The 23436-nt window shown below is 43.9% G+C and overlaps 1 protein-coding gene across 4 annotated transcripts in view; it reads left to right on the forward strand.

Annotated features, from left to right (window-relative positions):
• The first annotated feature begins 1386 nt into the window (after positions 1-1386).
• The window catches only part of STXBP1 (syntaxin binding protein 1), a 41425-nt gene continuing 19375 nt past the window's right edge, over positions 1387-23436 (forward strand). For all 4 annotated transcript variants that reach the window (XM_069986112.1, XM_069986113.1, XM_069986110.1 and 1 more), the window contains exons 1-8: positions 1387-1525; positions 18835-18884; positions 18967-19048; positions 20087-20163; positions 21845-21923; positions 22024-22127; positions 22726-22874; positions 23336-23420. In XM_069986112.1, coding sequence (XP_069842213.1) covers positions 1489-1525; positions 18835-18884; positions 18967-19048; positions 20087-20163; positions 21845-21923; positions 22024-22127; positions 22726-22874; positions 23336-23420 — 663 coding nt within the window. In that variant the 5' untranslated portion in view covers positions 1387-1488. The remainder of the gene's footprint in view (positions 1526-18834; positions 18885-18966; positions 19049-20086; positions 20164-21844; positions 21924-22023; positions 22128-22725; positions 22875-23335; positions 23421-23436) is intronic.

Raw genomic sequence — 23436 nt, forward strand, 5'->3', positions numbered from 1 at the left:
GAGAGCTGTATACTCGTGTGGTGGGGTGTATATACTCTCTGACCCCAGTTTGTTCTGTATCCAGGTGGGGAGCTGTATACTGTGTGTGGTATATATACTCTCTGACCCCAGTTTGTCCTGTATCCAGGTGGGGAGCTGTATACTCGGTGTGGTGGGGTGTATATACTCTCTGACCCCAGTATGTCCTGTATACCAAGTGAGGAGCTGTACACTGGGTATGGTGTATGAACCCGCTGACCCCAGTATGTCCTGTATCACCAGTGGGGGTCTGTATACTGGGTGGGGTGTATATACTCTCTGACCCCAGCATGTCCTGTATACTAAGTGGGGAGCTGTATACTGGGTAGGGTGTATGAACCCTCTGACCCCAATATGTCCTGTTTACCTGGTAGGGAGATGTATACAGGGTGGGGTGGGGTGTATTTTTCCCTGCCCCAGTATGTCCTGTATGTCCTGTATCCAGGTGGGGGCTGTATACTGGGTGTGGTGGGGTGTATATACACTATGGGGGACATTTATTATGTCCCCGCATCTCCGGCACTACGGAGATTTATGTAGAGGCGGATATATACTCTCTGACCCCAGTATGCCCTGTATCTAGGTGGGGGGCTGTATATTAGGTGTGGTATATATATACTCTCTGACCCCAGTATGTCCTGTATACTGGGTGTGGTATATATACTCTCTGACCCCAGTATGCCCTGTATCTAGGTGGGGGGGGGGGGGGGGCTGTATACTAGGTGTGGTATATGTACTCTCTGTCCCCAGTATGTCCTGTATACTGGGTGTGGTATATATACTCTCTGACCCCAGTATGTCCTGTATAATGTGTGGTATATATACTCTCTGACCCCAGTATGTCCTGTATACTGGGTGTGGTATATATACTCTCTGACCCCAGTATGTCCTGTATACTGTGTGTGGTATATATACTCTCTGACCCCTGTATGTCCTGTATACTGTGTGGTATATATACTCTCTGACCCCAGTATGTCCTGTATACTGTGTGGTATATATACTCTCTGACCCCAGTATGTCCTGTATCCAGGTGGGGGGCTGTATACTGTGTGGTATATATACTCTCTGACCCCAGTATGTCCTGTATACTGTGTGTGGTATATATACTCTCTGACCCCAGTATGTCCTGTATCCAGGTGGGGGGCTGTATACTGTGTGGTATATATACTCTCTGTCCCCAGTATGTCCTGTATACTGTGTGGTATATATACTCTCTGACCCCAGTATGTCCTGTATCCAGGTGGGGGGCTCCGCTGGTGATGACACCAGGCTGTGGTCCAGCTGTCTCCCTTCCCATCCTCTGCTGCAGCCCCCCCTCCCCCATGGTCAGCTGACAGCAGCTCCATCCCTCCCTCCCCCTCCCTCCATCCTCATCCTCATCCCTCCTCCTGTACCTCACGCTCTCTCCTCCCTCTCCCCTGCAGTCGCTTCTCTCTCTCGGATCGGATTCATCGGTTGGACCGGGTCACGATGGCACCCAGCGGGCTGAAGGCAGTGGTGGGAGAAAGTAAGCGGGGCCGGGGGTGCTGGGTACCCGGGTGGGTGACAGGGTGGGTGGTGGTGACTGGGTGACCCCTCCCTGTGTCCTGCGGATGTGTCTGCGCCCTGCAGCTGCCTCCTGCCCCTCCTGGCATCACCCTCCTGCCCCTCCTGGCATCACCCTCCTGCCCCTCCTGGCATCACCCTCCTGCCCCTCCTGGCATCACCCTCCTGCCCCTCCTGGCATCACCTTCCTGCCCCTCCTGGCATCACCCTCCTGCCCCCTGCACCTGTCCCCATCCTCCCCGGCTCCTCTGCAGCATCAGCCATCCGTGCCAGCCCATCCCTCCTCCATTATCCTGCGCTCCTCCATCATACATCTGCCAGGCGGTGTGTCATCTGCCCTGGTGAGGGGAGAAATCACACCACTACCACCATCCTCATCATCATCCCCACTACCACCATCACCACCATCCTCATCATCATCCCCACTACCACCATCACCACCATCCTCATCATCATCCCCACTACCACCATCACCACCATCCTCATCATCATCCCCACTACCACCATCACCACCATCCTCATCATCATCCCCACTACCACCATCACCACCATCCTCATCATCATCCCCACTACCACCATCACCACCATCCTCATCATCATCCCCACTACCACCATCACCACCATCCTCATCATCAATCATGCGACCCGGCTCCTCCCCATCCCCCCCCCCCATCACTGTCTCCATACATCCTCATTCCCATTATGCGTCTTCATGCATCACTGCTCCATCCCCCCCTCATCCTGATCTCCAGGGGGTCGTCATGTCATCCATGATGGGGGACTGCAACCATAAGGCCATGTATAGGTGGTACAGCACCATGTATACTGCACAGTGATATATACAGCACCATGTATACTGCACAGTGATATATACAGCACCATGTATACTGCACAGTGATATATACAGCACCATGTATACTGCACAGTGATATATACAGCACCATGTATACTGCACAGTGATATATACAGCACCATGTATACTGCACAGTGATATATACAGCACCATGTATACTGCACACAGTGATATATACAGCACCATGTATACTGCACAGTGATATATACAGCACCATGTATACTGCACACAGTGATATACAGCACCATGTATACTGCACAGTGATATATACAGCACCATGTATACTGCACACAATGATATATACAGCACCATGTATACTGCACAGTGATATATACAGCACCATGTATACTGCGCACAGTGATATATACAGCACCATGTATACTGCACAGTGATATATACAGCACCATGTATACTGCACAGTGATATATACAGCACCATGTATACTGCACACAGTGATATACAGCACCATGTATACTGCACACAGTGATATATACAGCACCATGTATACTGCACAGTGATATATACAGCACCATGTATACTGCACAGTGATATATACAGCACCATGTATACTGCACACAGTGATATACAGCACCATGTATACTGCACACAGTGATATATACAGCACCATGCATACTGCACAGTGATATACAGCACCATGTATATTGCACAATGATATATACAGCACCATGTATACTGCACAGTGATATATACAGCACCATGTATACTGCACACAGTGATGTACAGCACCATGTATACTGCACACAGTGATATATACAGCACCATGTATACTGCACACAGTGATATATACAGCACCATGTATACTGCACAGTGATATATACAGCACCATGTATACTGCACACAGTGATATACAGCACCATGTATACTGCACAGTGATATACACAGCACCATGTATACTGCACACAGTGATATACAGCACCATGTATACTGCACAGTGATATATACAGCACCATGTATACTGCACACAGTGATATATACAGCACCATGTATACTGCACACAGTGATATACAGCACCATGTATACTGCACACAGTGATATATACAGCACCATGTATACTGCACACAGTGATATATACAGCACCATGTATACTGCACACAGTGATATATACAGCACCATGTATACTGCACACAGTGATATATACAGCACCATGTATACTGCACACAGTGATATACAGCACCATGTATACTGCACACAGTGATATATACAGCACCATGTATACTGCACACAGTGATATATACAGCACCATGTATACTGCACACAGTGATATACAGCACCATGTATACTGCACACAGTGATATACAGCACCATGTATACTGCACAGTGATATATACAGCACCATGTATACTGCACACAGTGATATACAGCACCATGTATACTGCACAGTGATATATACAGCACCATGTATACTGCACAGTGATATACAGCACCATGTATACTGCACACAATGATATATACAGCACCATGTATACTGCACAGTGATATATACAGCACCATGTATACTGCGCAGTGATATACAGCACCATGTATACTGCACAGTGATATATACAGCACCATGTATACTGCACACAGTGATATATACAGCACCATCTATACTGCACACAGTGATATACAGCACCATGTATACTGCACACAGTGATATATACAGCACCATGTATACTGCACACAGTGATATACAGCACCATGTATACTGCACACAGTGATATATACAGCACCATGTATACTGCACACAGTGATATACAGCACCATGTATACTGCACAGTGATATATACAGCACCATGTATACTGCACACAGTGATATACAGCACCATGTATACTGCACACAGTGATATACAGCACCATGTATACTGCACACAGTGATATATACAGCACCATGTATACTGCACAGTGATATACAGCACCATGTATACTGCACACAGTGATATACAGCACCATGTATACTGCACAGTGATATACAGCACCATGTATACTGCACACAGTGATATATACAGCACCATGTATACTGCACAGTGATATACAACACCATGTATACTGCACACAGTGATATATACAGCACCATGTATACTGCACACAGTGATATACAGCACCATGTATACTGCACACAGTGATATATACAGCACCATGTATACTGCACACAGTGATATATACAGCACCATGTATACTGCACAGTGATATATACAGCACCATGTATACTGCACACAGTGATATACAGCACCATGTATACTGCACACAGTGATATACAGCACCATGTATACTGCACACAGTGATATACAGCACCATGTATACTGCACACAGTGATATACAGCACCATGTATACTGCACACAGTGATATATACAGCACCATGTATACTGCACAGTGATATATACAGCACCATGTATACTGCACACAGTGATATATACAGCACCATGTATACTGCACAGTGATATATACAGCACCATGTATACTGCACACAGTGATATATACAGCACCATGTATACTGCACAGTGATATATACAGCACCATGTATACTGCACACAGTGATATATACAGCACCATGTATACTGCGCACAGTGATATATACAGCACCATGTATACTGCACAGTGATATATACAGCACCATGTATACTGCACAGTGATATATACAGCACCATGTATACTGCACACAGTGATATACAGCACCATGTATACTGCACACAGTGATATATACAGCACCATGTATACTGCACACAGTGATATATACAGCACCATGTATACTGCACAGTGATATACAGCACCATGTATACTGCACACAGTGATATATACAGCACCATGTATACTGCACACAGTGATATATACAGCACCATGTATACTGCACAGTGATATATACAGCACCATGTATACTGCACACAGTGATATACAGCACCATGTATACTGCACACAGTGATATATACAGCACCATGTATACTGCACACAGTGATATATACAGCACCATGTATACTGCACACAGTGATATATACAGCACCATTTATACTGCACAGTGATATACAGCACCATGTATACTGCACACAGTGATATATACAGCACCATATATACTGCACACAGTGATGTATACAGCACCATGTATACTGCACACAGTGATATATACAGCACCATGTATACTGCACAGTGATATATACAGCACCATGTATACTGCACACAGTGATATACAGCACCATGTATACTGCACACAGTGATATACAGCACCATGTATACTGCACACAGTGATATATACAGCACCATGTATACTGCACAGTGATATATACAGCACCATGTATACTGCACACAGTGATATACAGCACCATGTATACTGCACACAGTGATATATACAGCACCATGTATACTGCACAGTGATATACAACACCATGTATACTGCACACAGTGATATATACAGCACCATGTATACTGCACACAGTGATATACAGCACCATGTATACTGCACACAGTGATATATACAGCACCATGTATACTGCACACAGTGATATACAGCACCATGTATACTGCACAGTGATATACAGCACCATGTATACTGCACACAGTGATATATACAGCACCATGTATACTGCACACAGTGATATATACAGCACCATGTATACTGCACACAGTGATATATACAGCACCATGTATACTGCACACAGTGATATATACAGCACCATGTATACTGCACACAGTGATATATACAGCACCATGTATACTGCACACAGTGATATATACAGCACCATGTATACTGCACACAGTGATATATACAGCACCATGTATACTGCACAGTGATATACAGCACCATGTATACTGCACACAGTGATATATACAGCACCATGTATACTGCACACAGTGATATACAGCACCATGTATACTGCACACAGTGATATATACAGCACCATGTATACTGCACAGTGATATATACAGCACCATGTATACTGCACACAGTGATATATACAGCACCATGTATACTGCACACAGTGATGTATACAGCACCATGTATACTGCACACAATGATATATACAGCACCATGTATACTGCACACAGTGATATACAGCACCATGTATACTGCACACAATGATATATACAGCACCATGTATACTGCACAGTGATATATACAGCACCATGTATACTGCACAGTGATATATACAGCACCATGTATACTGCACAGTGATATACAGCACCATGTATACTGCACACAATGATATATACAGCACCATGTATACTGCACACAGTGATATACAGCACCATGTATACTGCACACAGTGATATATACAGCACCATGTATACTGCACACAGTGATATACAGCACCATGTATACTGCACAGTGATATATACAGCACCATGTATACTGCACACAGTGATATATACAGCACCATGTATACTGCACAGTGATATATACAGCACCATGTATACTGCACAGTGATATACAGCACCATGTATACTGCACACAATGATATATACAGCACCATGTATACTGCACAGTGATATATACAGCACCATGTATACTGCACAGTGATATATACAGCACCATGTATACTGCGCACAGTGATATATACAGCACCATGTATACTGCACAGTGATATATACAGCACCATGTATACTGCACAGTGATATATACAGCACCATGTATACTGCACACAGTGATATATACAGCACCATGTATACTGCACACAGTGATATACAGCACCATGTATACTGCACACAGTGATATACAGCACCATGTATACTGCACACAGTGATATATACAGCACCATGTATACTGCACACAGTGATATACAGCACCATGTATACTGCACACAGTGATATATACAGCACCATGTATACTGCACACAGTGATATACAGCACCATGTATACTGCACACAGTGATATATACAGCACCATGTATACTGCACACAGTGATATATACAGCACCATGTATACTGCACAGTGATATATACAGCACCATGTATACTGCGCACAGTGATATATACAGCACCATGTATACTGCACACAGTGATATATACAGCACCATGTATACTGCACACAGTGATATATACAGCACCATGTATACTGCACACAGTGATATACAGCACCATGTATACTGCACAGTGATATATACAGCACCATGTATACTGCACACAGTGATATATACAGCACCATGTATACTGCACACAGTGATATATACAGCACCATGTATACTGCACACAGTGATATACACAGCACCATGTATACTGCACACAGTGATATACAGCACCATGTATACTGCACACAGTGATATACAGCACCATGTATACTGCACACAGTGATATACAGCACCATGTATACTGCACAGTGATATACAGCACCATGTATACTGCACACAGTGATATACAGCACCATGTATACTGCACAGTGATATACAGCACCATGTATACTGCACACAGTGATATACAGCACCATGTATACTGCACACAGCGATATATACAGCACCATGTATACTGCACACAGTGATATATACAGCACCATGTATACTGCACACAGTGATATATACAGCACCATGTATACTGCACAGTGATATACAGCACCATGTATACTGCACACAGTGATATATACAGCACCATGTATACTGCACACAGTGATATATACAGCACCATGTATACTGCACACAGTGATATATACAGCACCATGTATACTGCACACAGTGATATATACAGCACCATGTATACTGCACACAGTGATATATACAGCACCATGTATACTGCACACAGTGATATACAGCACCATGTATACTGCACACAGTGATATATACAGCACCATGTATACTGCACACAGTGATATATACAGCACCATGTATACTGCACAGTGATATATACAGCACCATGTATACTGCACACAGTGATGTACAGCACCATGTATACTGCACACAGTGATATATACAGCACCATGTATACTGCACACAGTGATATATACAGCACCATGTATACTGCGCACAGTGATATATACAGCACCATGTATACTGCGCACAGTGATATATACAGCACCATGTATACTGCACACAGTGATATATACAGCACCATGTATACTTCACAGTGATATACAGCACCATGTATACTGCACACAGTGATATACAGCACCATGTATACTGCACAGTGATATATACAGCACCATGTATACTGCACACAGTGATGTACAGCACCATGTATACTGCACACAGTGATATACAGCACCATGTATACTACACACAGTGATATACACAGCACCATGTATACTGCACAGTGATATATACAGCACCACGTATACTGACATCACCTGCACACAGTGATATACTATGTATCATAATAACTACCATTATTACATTGGGGCTATAGAAGAGCAGAGACCAAAGTGAGGTATAAGGGGTGTCTAATACAGGGCTGTGGAGTCGGTAAGCCGCAGCTCTGACTTCGACTCCTGAATTTTATCAGGACCGACTCCGACTCCCGACTTCATAAATGGCCGGTCATATACCAGGGGAGTTATTTATCACACTGGCTCAGCAGCTTCTCCCTAATGTCCTACATGATCCTGGGGCGACTTCTGAGGGAATAAGGAAAGATATAAAGCAGCTTCTCCTGTGTGTGCAGTGGATGCAGCCAGTCTCCAGCCTCCATGTCCTGAACTACTCACAACTAGACGAGATGGAGCAGGTGGTCTTTTCCTGCTGACAGTCTTCTATGTTTCTAACTAAATATTCACCATACACACAGAAACACTGCTAACAATGCCATATACCTGTGATATAGAGGTCAGCCATAGTGATATACAGGGAGCCACACATAGTGATATAGAGGGGTCACACATAGTGATATAGAGGGGTCACACATAATGATATAGAGGGGTCACACATAGTGATATAGAGGGGTCACACATAGTGATATAGAGAGTGGTCACACATAGTGATATAGAGGGGTCACACATAGTGATATAGAGGGGTCACACATAGTGATATAGAGGGGTCACACATAGTGATATAGAGGGGTCACACATAATGATATAGAGGGGTCACACATAGTGATATAGAGGGGTCACACATAGTGATATAGAGGGGTCACACATAGTGATATAGAGGGGTCACACATAATGATATAGAGGGGTCACACATAGTGATATAGAGAGGGGTCACACATAGTGATATAGAGGGGTCACACATAGTGATATAGAGGGGTCACACATAGTGATATAGAGAGGGGTCACACATAGTGATATACAGGGGGTCACACATAGTGATATAGAGAGGGGTCACACATAGTAATATAGAGAGGGGTCACACATAGTGATATAGAGAGGGGTCACACATAGTGATATAGAGAGGGGTCACACATAGTGATATAGAGAGGGGTCACACATAGTGATATAGAGGGGTCACACATAGTGATATAGAGGGGTCACACATAGTGATATAGAGGGGTCACTGTGGGTGTGGGGGCACGCCATAGCACACACACAGCCTGCTTCAGCCATAGCACACACACACACAGCCTGCTGCAGCCATAGCACACACACACAGCCTGCTGCAGCCATAGCACTCATACACACAGCCTGCTGCAGCCATAGCACACACACACAGCCTGCTGCAGCCATAGCGCGCACACAGCCTGCTGCAGCCATAGCACTCATACACACAGTCTGCTGCAGCCATAGCACACATACACACAGCCTGCTGCAGCCATATCACACATACACACAGCCTGCTGCAGCCATAGCACACATACACAGCCTGCTGCAGCCATATCACACATACACAGCCTGCTGCAGCCATAGCACACACACACAGCCTGCTGCAGCCATAGCACACATACACACAGCCTGCTGCAGCCATATCACACATACACACAGCCTGCTGCAGCCATAGCACACATACACAGCCTGCTGCAGCCATATCACACATACACAGCCTGCTGCAGCCATAGCACACACACACAGCCTGCTGCAGCCATAGCACACACACATACACAGCTGCAGCCATAGCACACATACACAGCCTGCTGCAGCCATAGCACACATACACAGCCTGCTGCAGCCATAGCACACACACACAGCCTGCTGCAGCCATAGCACACACACAGCCTGCTGCAGCCATAGCACACACACATACACAGCTGCAGCCATAGCACACATACACAGCCTGCTGCAGCCATATCACACATACACAGCCTGCTGCAGCCATAGCACACACACACAGCCTGCTGCAGCCATAGCACACACACATACACAGCTGCAGCCATAGCACACATACACAGCCTGCTGCAGCCATAGCACACACACACACAGCTGCAGCCATAGCACACATACACAGCCTGCTGCAGCCATAGCACGCACACACACACACTCAGCCTGCTGCAGCCATAGCACAAACACACACACACACACAGCTGCAGCCATAGAACACTCAGAGCTCAGAAACAAACTGCCAAAAAGTGACATCTCCCCGACCACCCTTATGTAATAGGGCCAGTGTCCTATTAGAATGTTGCTTATAATATATATTGATGAACAAAAATTTTCCGACTCCAACTCTGACTCTAGCCAAAACTAGTTCCGACTCCACGACTCCGACTCCACAGCCCTGGTATTATAGTGTCTCTGCTGCAGAACATCTTTTTCATGCTTTGTGTTAGTTACTCCTGGGTTACAGTCACTTCATCAGCAGCTACAACACTGTAACTATAATATATAATAGGTGTGATGGTGGACAACGTATACTTTATATACTAGCCTTCTTATTAACATGTAATCTGTCTATTATTCATCTCTATCATCTGTCTCCTATCTATCTATCTATCTATCTATCTATCTATCTATCTATCTATCTATCTCCTATCTATCCATCCATCCATCTATCTATCTTCTATCTATATATCTATCTATTTATTTATCTATCTCCTATCTATCTATCTATCTAAAATAAGGTAAGTGTAGACGGCACCATGCGGCAATAAGCTCTAGTGGGTGCGCAGCCTTCCGGAGTCAGACCCAGGCTCCACAAAGATCCAAAATATAAAGCGATAAGGCGGCACTCCAGGAATAGTGAATAATAAAGTGAATTTATTCACCCATAATATGCGGTACAACGTTTCAGTTTCTCGATGAAACCGCCTTATTGCTTTATATTTTCTATCTATCTATCTATCTATCTATCTCCTATCTATCCATCTCCTATCTATCCATCTCCTATCTATCTCTCTCCTATCTATCTATCTATCTATCTATCTATCTATCTATCTATCTCCTATCTATCTATCTATCTATCTATCTATCTATCTATCTATCTCCTATCTATCCATCTCCTATCTATCTCTCTCCTATCTATCTATCTATCTATCTATCTATCTATCTATCTATCTATCTTCTATCTATCTATCTATCTATCTATCTATCTATCTATCTCCTATCTATCTATCTATCTATCTATCTATCTCCTATCTATCTATCCATCTCCTATCTATCTCTCTCCTATCTATCTATCTATCTATCTATCTATCTATCTATCTATCTATCTATCTATCTCCTATCTATTATCTATCTATCTCATCCTGTAGGAATAGTGGGGAGCTGATGGTCCTGTATGGGTATAGTGTCGGCCCCACACAAGCTGTATGTCCTGAGGGGATTAGATATACAGACAGATGTTCTCCTACTCCATAATTTATGATATGTGAGGCGTCTGTGCAGAGCATTGTACATGCAGTTATATGGCTGCTGTGTCACTACCTGCTGTGTTACTACTCGCTCTCCGGTCATCCCTTGTCACTTACTGATGTGACTAGATAGAAGGGGGCAGGGATTGAACAGAAACATACCTATACTCACCTCTCCACCGCTGCCCTGCAGCTCCCACTGAGATGACATTACTATACCCTGTACACAGGATGCTGTGGCCAGTCAGTGACAGTGCTGGATTGGGAGTGAGTAGAGGGTGAGTAAGGGGTTTGTTTTAGTTTTGTCTCCTAATCTCTGCTCATCCTTGAAAGAGAATGTTAGATACCCGAGGACCCCCCAATACTCCTGGTAAGAGGTTGTCTTAAAGGGGTAGTTCAGTTTTTGCTAAGAAAACCTCTGCTTGCTGTAAGTGAACAGGAAACTTTATTGGCTTCTTCGAGAAGTATAAACGTTTTTTGATTGTGGTCCTTTCAGTGCACGGATACACTGTACGCTCATGGTACGAATATGAATATCTTAAGACCGGGACCGATTTTTACCCTCTGACAGTGAAAGTTCCCATTCAGTGACTCAAAAAGAGACTTGTGAGGAATCGATACACAAAATATGTAAAAAGTGGAATACCCCTTTAACATTTAAGAGTATATCTAATGCTGCGTTTACATGGAACGATTATTGTGCGAATTTACACGTTAACGATCGAATTCCAACGATAATCGTACGTGTAAACGCTGCGAACGATCAAACGACGAACGAGGAATTGTTCATTTTGATCTCACATGTTCCAAAATCGTCGTTCTTCATTCGCAAAGAATTCGCATATCGTTCCGTGTAAACAGTCGTTCACCGATTTTTCCTATGTGCGAGATAGGCTTAAGCGATCGCAAAACAAATTTTCCGTATGATATATCGTACCATCTAAACGCTGATCGTTATAAGACAAAAACGTTACTCCGACATCGTTAATCATACGATCGGGCGAATTATCGTTCCGTGAAAACGCAGCATTATTCAACATTCAATGACCTCCTTGCAACACTCACCATAGTAATTCAAGTTTTATCAGTGGTCTTGTGTAGGTACCTGACTGCAAGTAGTTTTCTAGCAGCACTCCCGCAGGGCAAAGAAGGAATTACATGTTTTATACTGGGATCAGCTTGTATTCAATGTAATGTAAGCACGCGCAGGGTCCTCCAGAGAATCCATTAACTTAGAATTGTTTTAGGGTTTTTAAAATATATTTTTTCTAACCAGACAGCCCTTAAGGTTTTTTGCCAGAACTGATGAATAGGCATATGCAACTTTCATGGCGCAATCATGACTGTCCGGCACTCTAGATGCCCGTTATCTGCTGTTATGTGAAGGTGGGGTGTTCAGTTTTCTTGCAGTACATCTTACAGGGGTTATAGAGAATGACATATTTTCCATTGGAACTATATCGGTATACTTCCCCGTAAAACGTGGTATTACGTGGTGCCTCATTCTGGTACCTCATTCTGCTAAGTCCTCCAGAGCGCTCACCTCTCTGTGTACTGACTGTCCATTCTGAGGGGTTGTAAGCAGGAGACTCCCCTCTAAGGGTCCGTACACACTATGCAATGAGCGAAGAATTTCAAGCAGGATCTGCTGGATCTATTTGTTTTTTTTTTCATTCTTCTGCTTAAGTGAGTGGATGACCGACTTAAAAAAATGCAAACCTTAGAGAAACACAGCTTCTTGCAAAAACGGCGCCACCTCTGTCCTTAGGTTGTGTGTGGTATTATAATTCAGCTCCATTCACTTCAATGAAACTCAGCTGCAATACCACACCCAAACTATGGACGAGAGCAGCGCTGTTTCTGGAAGAAAGCACCTATGTTCTTTTTTTTTTTTTTTTACATAAATTCTTTGTTTAAACCATATTTTCCGACAGCAAAAAACAAGAGGACATCTCTAGTGCGACAAGGTCAAAATAGCAGTGTAGATGACAGACCATAGTTACATTCCAGGGACGCATGTAGCACCTATGTTATTCTAATCTTTTTAACATTTATTTTTATTGCCGTCAGATGGAATGACTATTGATTATAATGATCAGCCGATACACCTTCCCCCTAGTCAGTAACCCATGGGGAATAGCATGGTGTCATTTTACGATGAGGCAAACACTTTTTCCGTCACGGCCATAGATCCCTGGACATCTGAGACCAGATCATTACGAAGGGGCCAAAGTCATTGGGGTCAGTGTGTGAACGCGGCCTTGGCGACTGTGGTGCCGTCGCTAAGAATGACCTTATTGTATAGAAACCTGGCAGCGGACGAATCCTGTAGTTTACGGGAAGAGAAGACGTCAGCTGGAATGTGACGCTGATGTGTGACATTACATTGTAGGTGCCAGGGCAGACATGGGGACTGTGAGGAAGGCTGTCATGGCCTGTTAGGCCTCTGTTAGGCCTTCATTTTGACACAAAATACAGATTCCTATAGCTTTGGTTGTTGAGTTGTTTGCGCTGCCTCACAGACCGGATACAACAGCTGCGTCCTCATCACCACACAATCATATTACCCTCCATCAACCCCATTAATGACGGATTGTAAGCGGTTAATCAGCTTGTGCTCAGAGGACACGGCCATTAATCACGTCTCCATGGCGTCTTCCTTCATCGCTTCCTCCGCTCTGTATTCATGGCCGCCATAGATTACAATGTGCAGTGACAGCGGCCTGGGCTGCAGGCAGTATTGTCCTCTGATCTGTACAAGTTGTGAAGTGAGCGGTGTACGGGGGTGAAGGCAGGTGTCCATCTCTGTCATCCTGTCTCACAGCAAACAAAATGGCTGAAGACTTATTTTTCCCTGTTTACATATGTGAAGCAGCTTCCTAGGGCTGGATACACACACTGCAGATTTTGATGCAGTTTTTTTGATCAAGAAGTCGATCCAGATTGTTTTATGTGATGTCCTACCATCCCCCCCAATACTGTGTATTAGTATGTGTGTGTTTTTATGTGGTGTTTTTTCAGCTCATTACAAGGCGGGTGATTTAAGGATTTCTATTGAACAATGTGAGGAAAAATTATACCAGAAAAAAAACGCAGCAAACAATTACATGTTTGGGTTGTTTAAACCTGTGGAAAAATGCCACATTCTAGATAGAAAATCTATTTTTTTTTATTATTTTATTATTATTATTATTATTATTATTATTATTATTTTATTTTTTTTTTTTTATTTTTTTTTTTTTCTCCACATTTTTAATTTTTTTTATTCGGGCATGTATTCTGTTTCAGCCACCAAAGGCTTTCCAGGCATGATGAGAATTGTAATTTTAGGGTAAAAACCCACTTGCCTTATCCGCAGCGAGTTTCTTACTGCAAATTTGCAGCGAGACTCGCTGCGGATCCCGGCCCTGTTTACTCAATGGCAGACAAACTGGCAGATAGAGTTTGTCTGCCATTGAGTAAACAGGGCCGGGATCCGCAGCGAGTTTCGCTGCAAATTCGCAGTGAGAAACTCGCTGCGGATAAGGCAAGTGGGTTTGTACCCTTACAATAACTGGAGGGCCAAAGTTTCCCCATCTCTGCTATATAGAAAGTGACTGTGACAGGGAATTCGTAATAGGAACAGACCCCTGTGAGCATCCCAACCTGTGAGCTGCATGCTGGGAGTTGTAGTGCTATTCTTCAGTCATCACAATGCACTGGGCACATGCCCGTCCCTCACAGTGCCAGTGACTAGATTTGCCTAGGACTGCTGATCTGGATAATGGAGAACACTCCGCTTGATTGGGCAGAGTTTAGTTCAGATTAACTGCTAAAACAATTACCGCCGGTTTATCGTGGTAATTTTATTCCGGCTTTCAGTCGTCACTCTTGGCACGGACTGTCTGCCGGACTCCACACGTTTTTCTATTTCTTTTATACCTATTCCTATACCATTGACCTCATCCACCTACACACCCTCCAATGCCAGATCTCCTAGTATAGGATTCTATACCTGCATTCATGATACTGTATACTGTAAAAATTTGTAAAAAAAAATTTCCCCATATAATTTTTACCAAACATAAAATAGTAAAATTAGCACGCATGACTAAAGCCTAAGGTGCAGGGGGTGTTCAAATTGCTGGCCAGCTGGCTATCCCATTGTTATACGTCCTAAATACCTTATAGTGGCCCATCTGTTGTTGACATAGTGACACCAGATGTGCCTATTGAAAGGATTTACATCCTAGTGTACTTAGGAGACTTGGGAAACATTGCTTGTATGATGAATAGGTGGGTGATAAGTTGTCATCTTGGGATATCTTATTTAAAGGGGTTATCCAGTTTTGTAAAATTGATGCTCTAATCTCAAGATAGACCATCAATCAGTCCGGCTCCTGGCATAAAAATCTCAAGTCTTCTAAAACTTATCAGCTGCTGTATGTCCTGCAGGAAGTGGTGTATTCTTTCATGTCTGACACAGTGCTCTTTGCTGCCACCTCTGTCCATGTCAAGAACTGTCCAGAACTGGAGAGGTTTTCTATGGGTATTCGCTCCTGCTCTGGACAGTTCCTGACATAGACAGAGGGGGCAGCAGAGAGCACTGTGTCAGACTAGAAAGAATGTACCACTTCCTGCAGGACATACAGCAGCTGATAATACTGGGAGACTTGAGATGTTTAAATAGAAGTAAATTAGAAATCTTTTAAGGAATAATGCCTTGTGTGAAACCACCCAAGCCGGTGATATTGATATATTCATGTGCGGCATCATTTTAGTGTGTAGGTGGAATCACCAGTCAGTAGAGAAGATTACCCCTTATACATGCCGCGCTGAAATGTAAATTATAGACAATTTTATTTTTTCATTTGTTTGTGTGGGAGGAATAAGAGAGAATGAGGTCAGGCGTAACGGGAGCGACGGGAATCTGCCAGAAATGTAACCTTCTCCATACCAGTGATCTCTGTACCAGTGATCTCCATACCAGTAATCTCTTTACCAGTGATCTCTATACCAGTGATCTCTATACCAGTGATCTCTATACCAGTAATCTCTTTACCAGTGATCTCTATACCAGTGATCTCTATACCAGTGATCTCCATACCAGTGATCTTTATACCAGTGATCTCCATACCAATGATCTTCATACCACTGATCTCTATACCACTGATCTCTATACCAGTGATCTCTATACCAGTGATCTCCATACCAGTGATCTCCATACCAGTGATCTCTATACCACTGATCTCTATAACACTGATCTCTATACAAGTGATCTCCATACCAGTGATCTCCATACCAGTAATCTCCATACCACTGAACTCCATACCAGTGATCTCCATACCAGTGATCTCCATACTGGTGATCTCTATACCGGTGATCTCTATACCACTGATCTCTATACAAGTGATCTCCATACCAATGATCTCCATACCAGTGATCTCCATACCACTGAACTCCATACCAGTGATCTCTATACGAGTGATCTTTTTACCAGTGATTTCCATTCCAGTGATTTCCATTCCAGTGATTTCCATACCAGTGATCTCCAAACTACAACTCTCAGCCTGAAGGCTGTCAGGGAATGAAGAGAGTGCCAAAGGTTAGAGATCTGTACTGTTGTGATAGGATAGTGAAGCTCAGGGCCAATCCCTATCTTCTGCCCGCATTTATTCCTTGTTCTATCATTTCAAGGCCATGTTCACACAATGGGATGGCCGTCCAAAATATTCTGTCTTTTAATAAGTAACGGGCACGGCCGAAAATAATGTTCGTGATCTTTGTGTGCAGCCGTCTTCATAAAATAACGGCCATTTTTTAACCTAAAAAGACGTTGTGGGGACATAGCCTTAGGGGCACTCAGGTGATGCTGCTTATGGGGTAGCACTCTGATGGGGCTTTTATGGTGGACACTGATAGCTTTGTTTATAGGAGCACTAATGGTTTTATGTATGTAGGGGCACTGGGGGCACTGTGATGACTGTGTTTATTTATGGGGCACTCTGATGGCACTGTATATGGGCGAGGGGACACTGATGGCACTGTATAGGGGGGAGGGGGCACTCTGATGGCACTATATATGGGGGAGGGGGCTCTCTGATGGCACTGTATATGGGGAGGGGGCACTCTTATGGCACTGTATATGGGGGAGGGGGCACTCTGATGGCACTGTATATGGGCGAGGGGACACTGATGGCACTGTATAGGGGGGAGGGGGCACTCTGATGGCACTATATATGGGGGAGGGGGCTCTCTGATGGCACTGTATATGGGGAGGGGGCACTCTTATGGCACTGTATATGGGGGAGGGGGCACTCTGATGGCACTGTATATGGGGGAGGGGGCACTGTATATGGGGAAGGGGGCACTCTGATGGCACTGTATATGGGGGAGGGGGCACTGTATATGGGGGAGGGGGCATTCTGATGGCACTGTATATGGGGAGGGGGCACTCTGATGGCACTGTATATGGGGAGAAGGCCCTCTGATGGCACTGTATATGGGGAGGGGGGACTGTATATGGGGGAGGGGGCACTCTGATGGCACTGTATATGGGGGAGGGGGGACTGTATATGGGGGAGGGGGCACTCTGATGGCACTGTTTATGGGGGAGGGGCACTGTATATGGGGGAGGGGCACTCTGATGGCACTGTATATGGGGGAGGGGGCACTCTGATGGCATGGTTAATAGTAACGCATTTGACTATAATCTTTGTGTTGGTACTAAACATGGTGTCAGTACTGTACAATACACCACTCAGGTGCATCATTCTTGAGAGACGCTAGTATAAATCTCTTTGTCTTGCAGAGATCATGCACGATGTCATCCGGAAGGTCAAGAAGAAAGGAGAATGGAAGGTGCGGAGCTGTTGTGCCGGAATACTTATTGTCTTCATTGTTTCCTGCTGGTTATATAATGGCGCTCTGTCTTGTTGTGCAGGTGCTGGTGGTGGATCAGCTGAGTACACGCATGTTGTCTTCCTGCTGCAAGATGACCGACATCATGACTGAAGGAATTACAAGTAAGCGGTAGCATCAGGAGACTGGACCATACGCTGACTCCTCACTGCAATCCAGGAAGTTTGCAGAACTCCTATTGACTTAAAGGGGTATTTCAAGAAAAATTAACTTGTCCCCTATCCACAGGATACGGGTCAAGTGAGAGCTCACAGGTGGTCCGAACCCCCTGGCGTTCTTTTTATTGGCCCCCGGGCTTCTGTGTTATGAATACGGGCGGGTACGGGCTGTGACCCACGGCTCTATTCATTCCTATAGAGGGGCCGAAAAGAGCTGAGTAAGCGGGAAGAGCGATGTACCTGTCTCTGGCACCTATATAGGAATGAATAGAGCCAAGGGTCTTGTGCTGTACCTGCAGAGATCGATGGGAGGTTCGGAGTTTGGACCCCCCCTTATCTCTTACTTGTCCCCTATTCTGTGGATAGGGGACAAGTTAATTTTCCTTGGGATACCCCTTTAAATGGGAGTTGTGTGAACAGCACAGCATGACTTACAGAACAAAGTAGGTCACTGTTCTACGCTGGTTATTCAGCTTCCCTTAAAGTCATATAGCTGATAGAGAGATAAGTAACTGTGCCTGAACCAGAGCTTGAGGAGCCCTGCATTTCCCAACACAGCCATTGGGGGCAGCAGAGGGAACATGTGGCCACTTATATATATATTTAACATTTTTCTTTTAAAACGTTACTAACAAAGTTATATAACAAAACGTTGTTGTTGTTGTTTTTTTTTTTTTGTACGCCAAAACATTTTTACCCCTTTAACATGTGAATATCTATTGTGGATTTTTCCTATTTAAAAGTAGCAGATACAATACACAGATAACCCACAGAAAAAAATCCACACACGGACATGAGGCGGACTCTGCAGTCCGGCTGTTATTGGTGCTGTCATACATTCTAGTTCTAAGGCATCACATTTGAAGGGACATGTCCTGGCATTTAAAGGGACATGTCCAGCTTATACATCCTTACTAATTACAGGACTGACTCGCACTGTGAACACTTTCTAATTTTTTTATATAATTTTTTTGTTTGTTTCAGTCGTTGAAGACATTAACAAGCGGAGGGAGCCACTTCCTAGCCTGGAGGCCGTGTATCTGATCACACCTTCCGAAAAGGTGACCTCACCGCAGTATATCCTGACACCATATCGGCATATTATAACAAGTCTATGTGACCATAGACAGTGGGGACGGGACCCTTCCATGTTACATGGTGTCCAGCGTTTCTCAGGACAGAATGACAGAGAATATTACGGGTTCTGTTGCTATGGTTACTATGCTGGTTCTCGTCTTTTTCCATGTTTGCTCTTAGATTAACCCTTACTCTTGCTCTGACTCCTCACTAACTTTCACTTCACATGTTCAAAATTTAAAGGGATGTTAAGCCCCGCCCCCATTTTTTTGCTCACACATCTCCAGTCCTGAGAAGCTACAGAGACATTTACATACATGTGTGAGGATGGTAATAATAGGCTTTGCTTTCATAAACTGTGCAGTGTCCCTTTAAGGGTTTCTGAGGTATGTGGGAATGGAAGATTAGCTCTACCATGGTAAAAGTCTTGTGCTGACAGAGTAGTATAGGCCTCTTGTATTGCTGTGGACCTTAGCAATGTATTGTGTCTTCAGCCCTGAATGGAATGACTCTCTGCAAACACTAACCTATAGGGATAGCACATACCTGCAAAGCAAGGGTATCAATGGCTGGGCTGTTACATGTGAAAGGTTGTGTGGGAAGAGTGGCTAAAGCAGTAGTGGGAAGATTTTGATCACTACTGATCTCTAGATACAGCAGGGAGAAGCGCACGGCAGCAGCCTTCACTCCCCAGCTCGTTCCACAATAAAAGTCGGACTTTATTACAAGTCTATGGAGCCCACCTCCTGCAATCAGATGGATCAAGTGCTGAACCAAGGAGTGAAGCACACAGCCGTGTGCTTCTCCCAGCTATATCTAGAGATTGGTGGGGATCTTAGTAATTCAAACGTTTTGTTGGTCTATAAGACATGTGAAAAGATTTTTTAAGTAACGCTTTTAAGGGGTACTCCAGCAAAAATGTTTTCTTTCAAATCAACCGGTGTCAGAAAGTGACAGAGATTTGTAATTTACTTCTATTAAAAAATCTTGAGTCTTCCAGTACTCATCAGCTGCTGTATGACCTGCAGGAAGTGGTGTATTCTTTCCTAAAACAGTGCTCTCTGCTGCCACCTCAGTCCCTGTCAAGAACTGTCCAGAGCAGAAGTAAATCCTTATACAAAACCTCTCCTGCTTTGGACAGTTCCTGACATGGACAGAGATGGCAGCAGAGAGCACTGTGTCTGGAAAGAATATACCACTTCCTGCAGGACATACAACAGCTGATAAGTACTGGAAGACTTGAGTTTTTTTTAATAGAAGTAAATTACCGTATTATTTGAAAGAATTTTTTGCTGGAGTACCAACAACAAAGGGCCCCCCTCCTGTATAACTTAGAATTACCTAATAAGATATATGATAACTGGTCACTGAAACCAAGTAACTCCTTTAAATGCCAAGAAGCACTCTATATAGATAGGTGATAGGAGAATGAGCGTTAATATGGCTGACAGGAAGTTGCTTATAGTCACTTTCTGTCTCAGAAATTAAAGGCGGGAGCAAAGTTACTATACAGACTCAAGTGGAAAGTTCCTTAAAGATTTTCCACTGTAATCTGTTACGTTATACAGTCCTCCATATCTGCTCCCACAACCCTCGGATTCTTGGCTCAGTTGTCGTCTCCTATCCTTGCCTGTCTCTTTTTTACACTACCTCATTCTCTTGCAGTCTGTTCATTCTCTCATCAATGACTTCAAAGATCCTCCTTCCGCTAAGTACAGAGCCGCACATGTCTTCTTTACTGACTGTAAGTGCATCACTAACACGCGCCTCCTTTCACTCTCCTCCCCTGTATTTTGTCCCCTTTCTCTTTTCGTAGTTTACGTTTACATTATCTCTATCCACAGCTTGTCCAGACCCTCTGTTCAATGAGCTGGTGAAATCTCGAGCATCCAAAGTTATCAAGACTTTAACTGAGATAAACATTGCTTTCCTTCCCTACGAGTCGCAGGTGAGCGGGGTTTACTCTATAAGGATGTGATTCGCACCATGTTTTAAGGAATTTATTATGTGACAATATTCCATGCTTGCCATTGTATTCTGAGGAGTGAGGATAACTTGTAATTACAGAACAACCCCTTTAAGGCTTGAAGGGGTATTCAGGGAGAAACCTAGTACAAAAAACAAACAAACAAAAATAACATATACTCACCTTTGTCTCTCCTTTCCTCCACTGCCATTCTTAACAAGCCTGGTCCTGCTGTGCAGCATGTCCTGTCCCAGCCACTAACAGGTCACTTGCATGTACCCTGAACATTCCTAATCATATAATTTGCTGTGCAGTGGGACTTGCTCCATTAGAATGGTGGAAGCAGGGGAAGTTGGGAAGGTGAGTATGTTTTTTTTTTTTATTTTGTTTTTTAACAGGCTTAGCAATTTTAGATAAAAGGTTCGCCCCAGAATACCCCTTTAAGTTGTCATTTTCTATCTATCTGCAGTCAAGACCAGCCGATTCCTTGCCCTGTTGTCTCCATCTAAAGTGAAGACAAAAACTTTATCACTTGGATTAGTGTTCCTTTTACAGGAATGTTCTGCTTTCTCTTTTCCAGGTTTTCTCCTTGGATTATCCCGACTCCTTTCACAGTTTTTACAGCCCCCATAAGGCTCAGATGAAGAACCCCATCCTGGAACGTCTTGCAGAACAGCTCGCCACCTTGTGCGCTACTTTGAAAGAATACCCAGCTGTGCGCTACCGAGGGTGAGTACTACATAAGCCATGAGTGTAAACGGAGTGAGCCTAGAGTGCAGTATCACGAGATTAGGCCAACAATACAACATTTGTACTGGATTGGATAAGAACTTTATATGTGCCATCACTCTATGGGTTTCTGAGTTTAACGCTTGGTGGGCCATGGAGAATGAATGGAGCGCAGGCTGTAGTGGCTGAACAGGACCTCACAGGATGGGTGGTTGGATGCCCACCACTTAATGTGTTATCTTGATAACAAGTTGATATTGGAATACCTCTTTAAGATCCCATTACCAGTAGGAAACCCTGAGCTTGTCCCCACTTCTCTTTGTTTCACACATATGGTATATAATATGTGGCCAGAATGGAGATTGCTCAGGTAATATATGTAGGGGGGGAGCGGAGACCATCTGATATGATTGATGTTCTGTTACATAAGTGTGATAATCACTCCGTGTGTTTCTCTGCAGAGATTACAAGGATAATGCAATGCTTGCGCAGTTGATCCAAGATAAGCTCGATGCATACAAGGCCGATGATCCAACAATGGGGGAGGTGAGGATGGACGGAA

Source organism: Dendropsophus ebraccatus, chromosome 10 (genome assembly GCF_027789765.1).
Source record: "Dendropsophus ebraccatus isolate aDenEbr1 chromosome 10, aDenEbr1.pat, whole genome shotgun sequence".
In the NCBI taxonomy this organism is placed as follows: domain Eukaryota; kingdom Metazoa; phylum Chordata; class Amphibia; order Anura; family Hylidae; genus Dendropsophus; species Dendropsophus ebraccatus.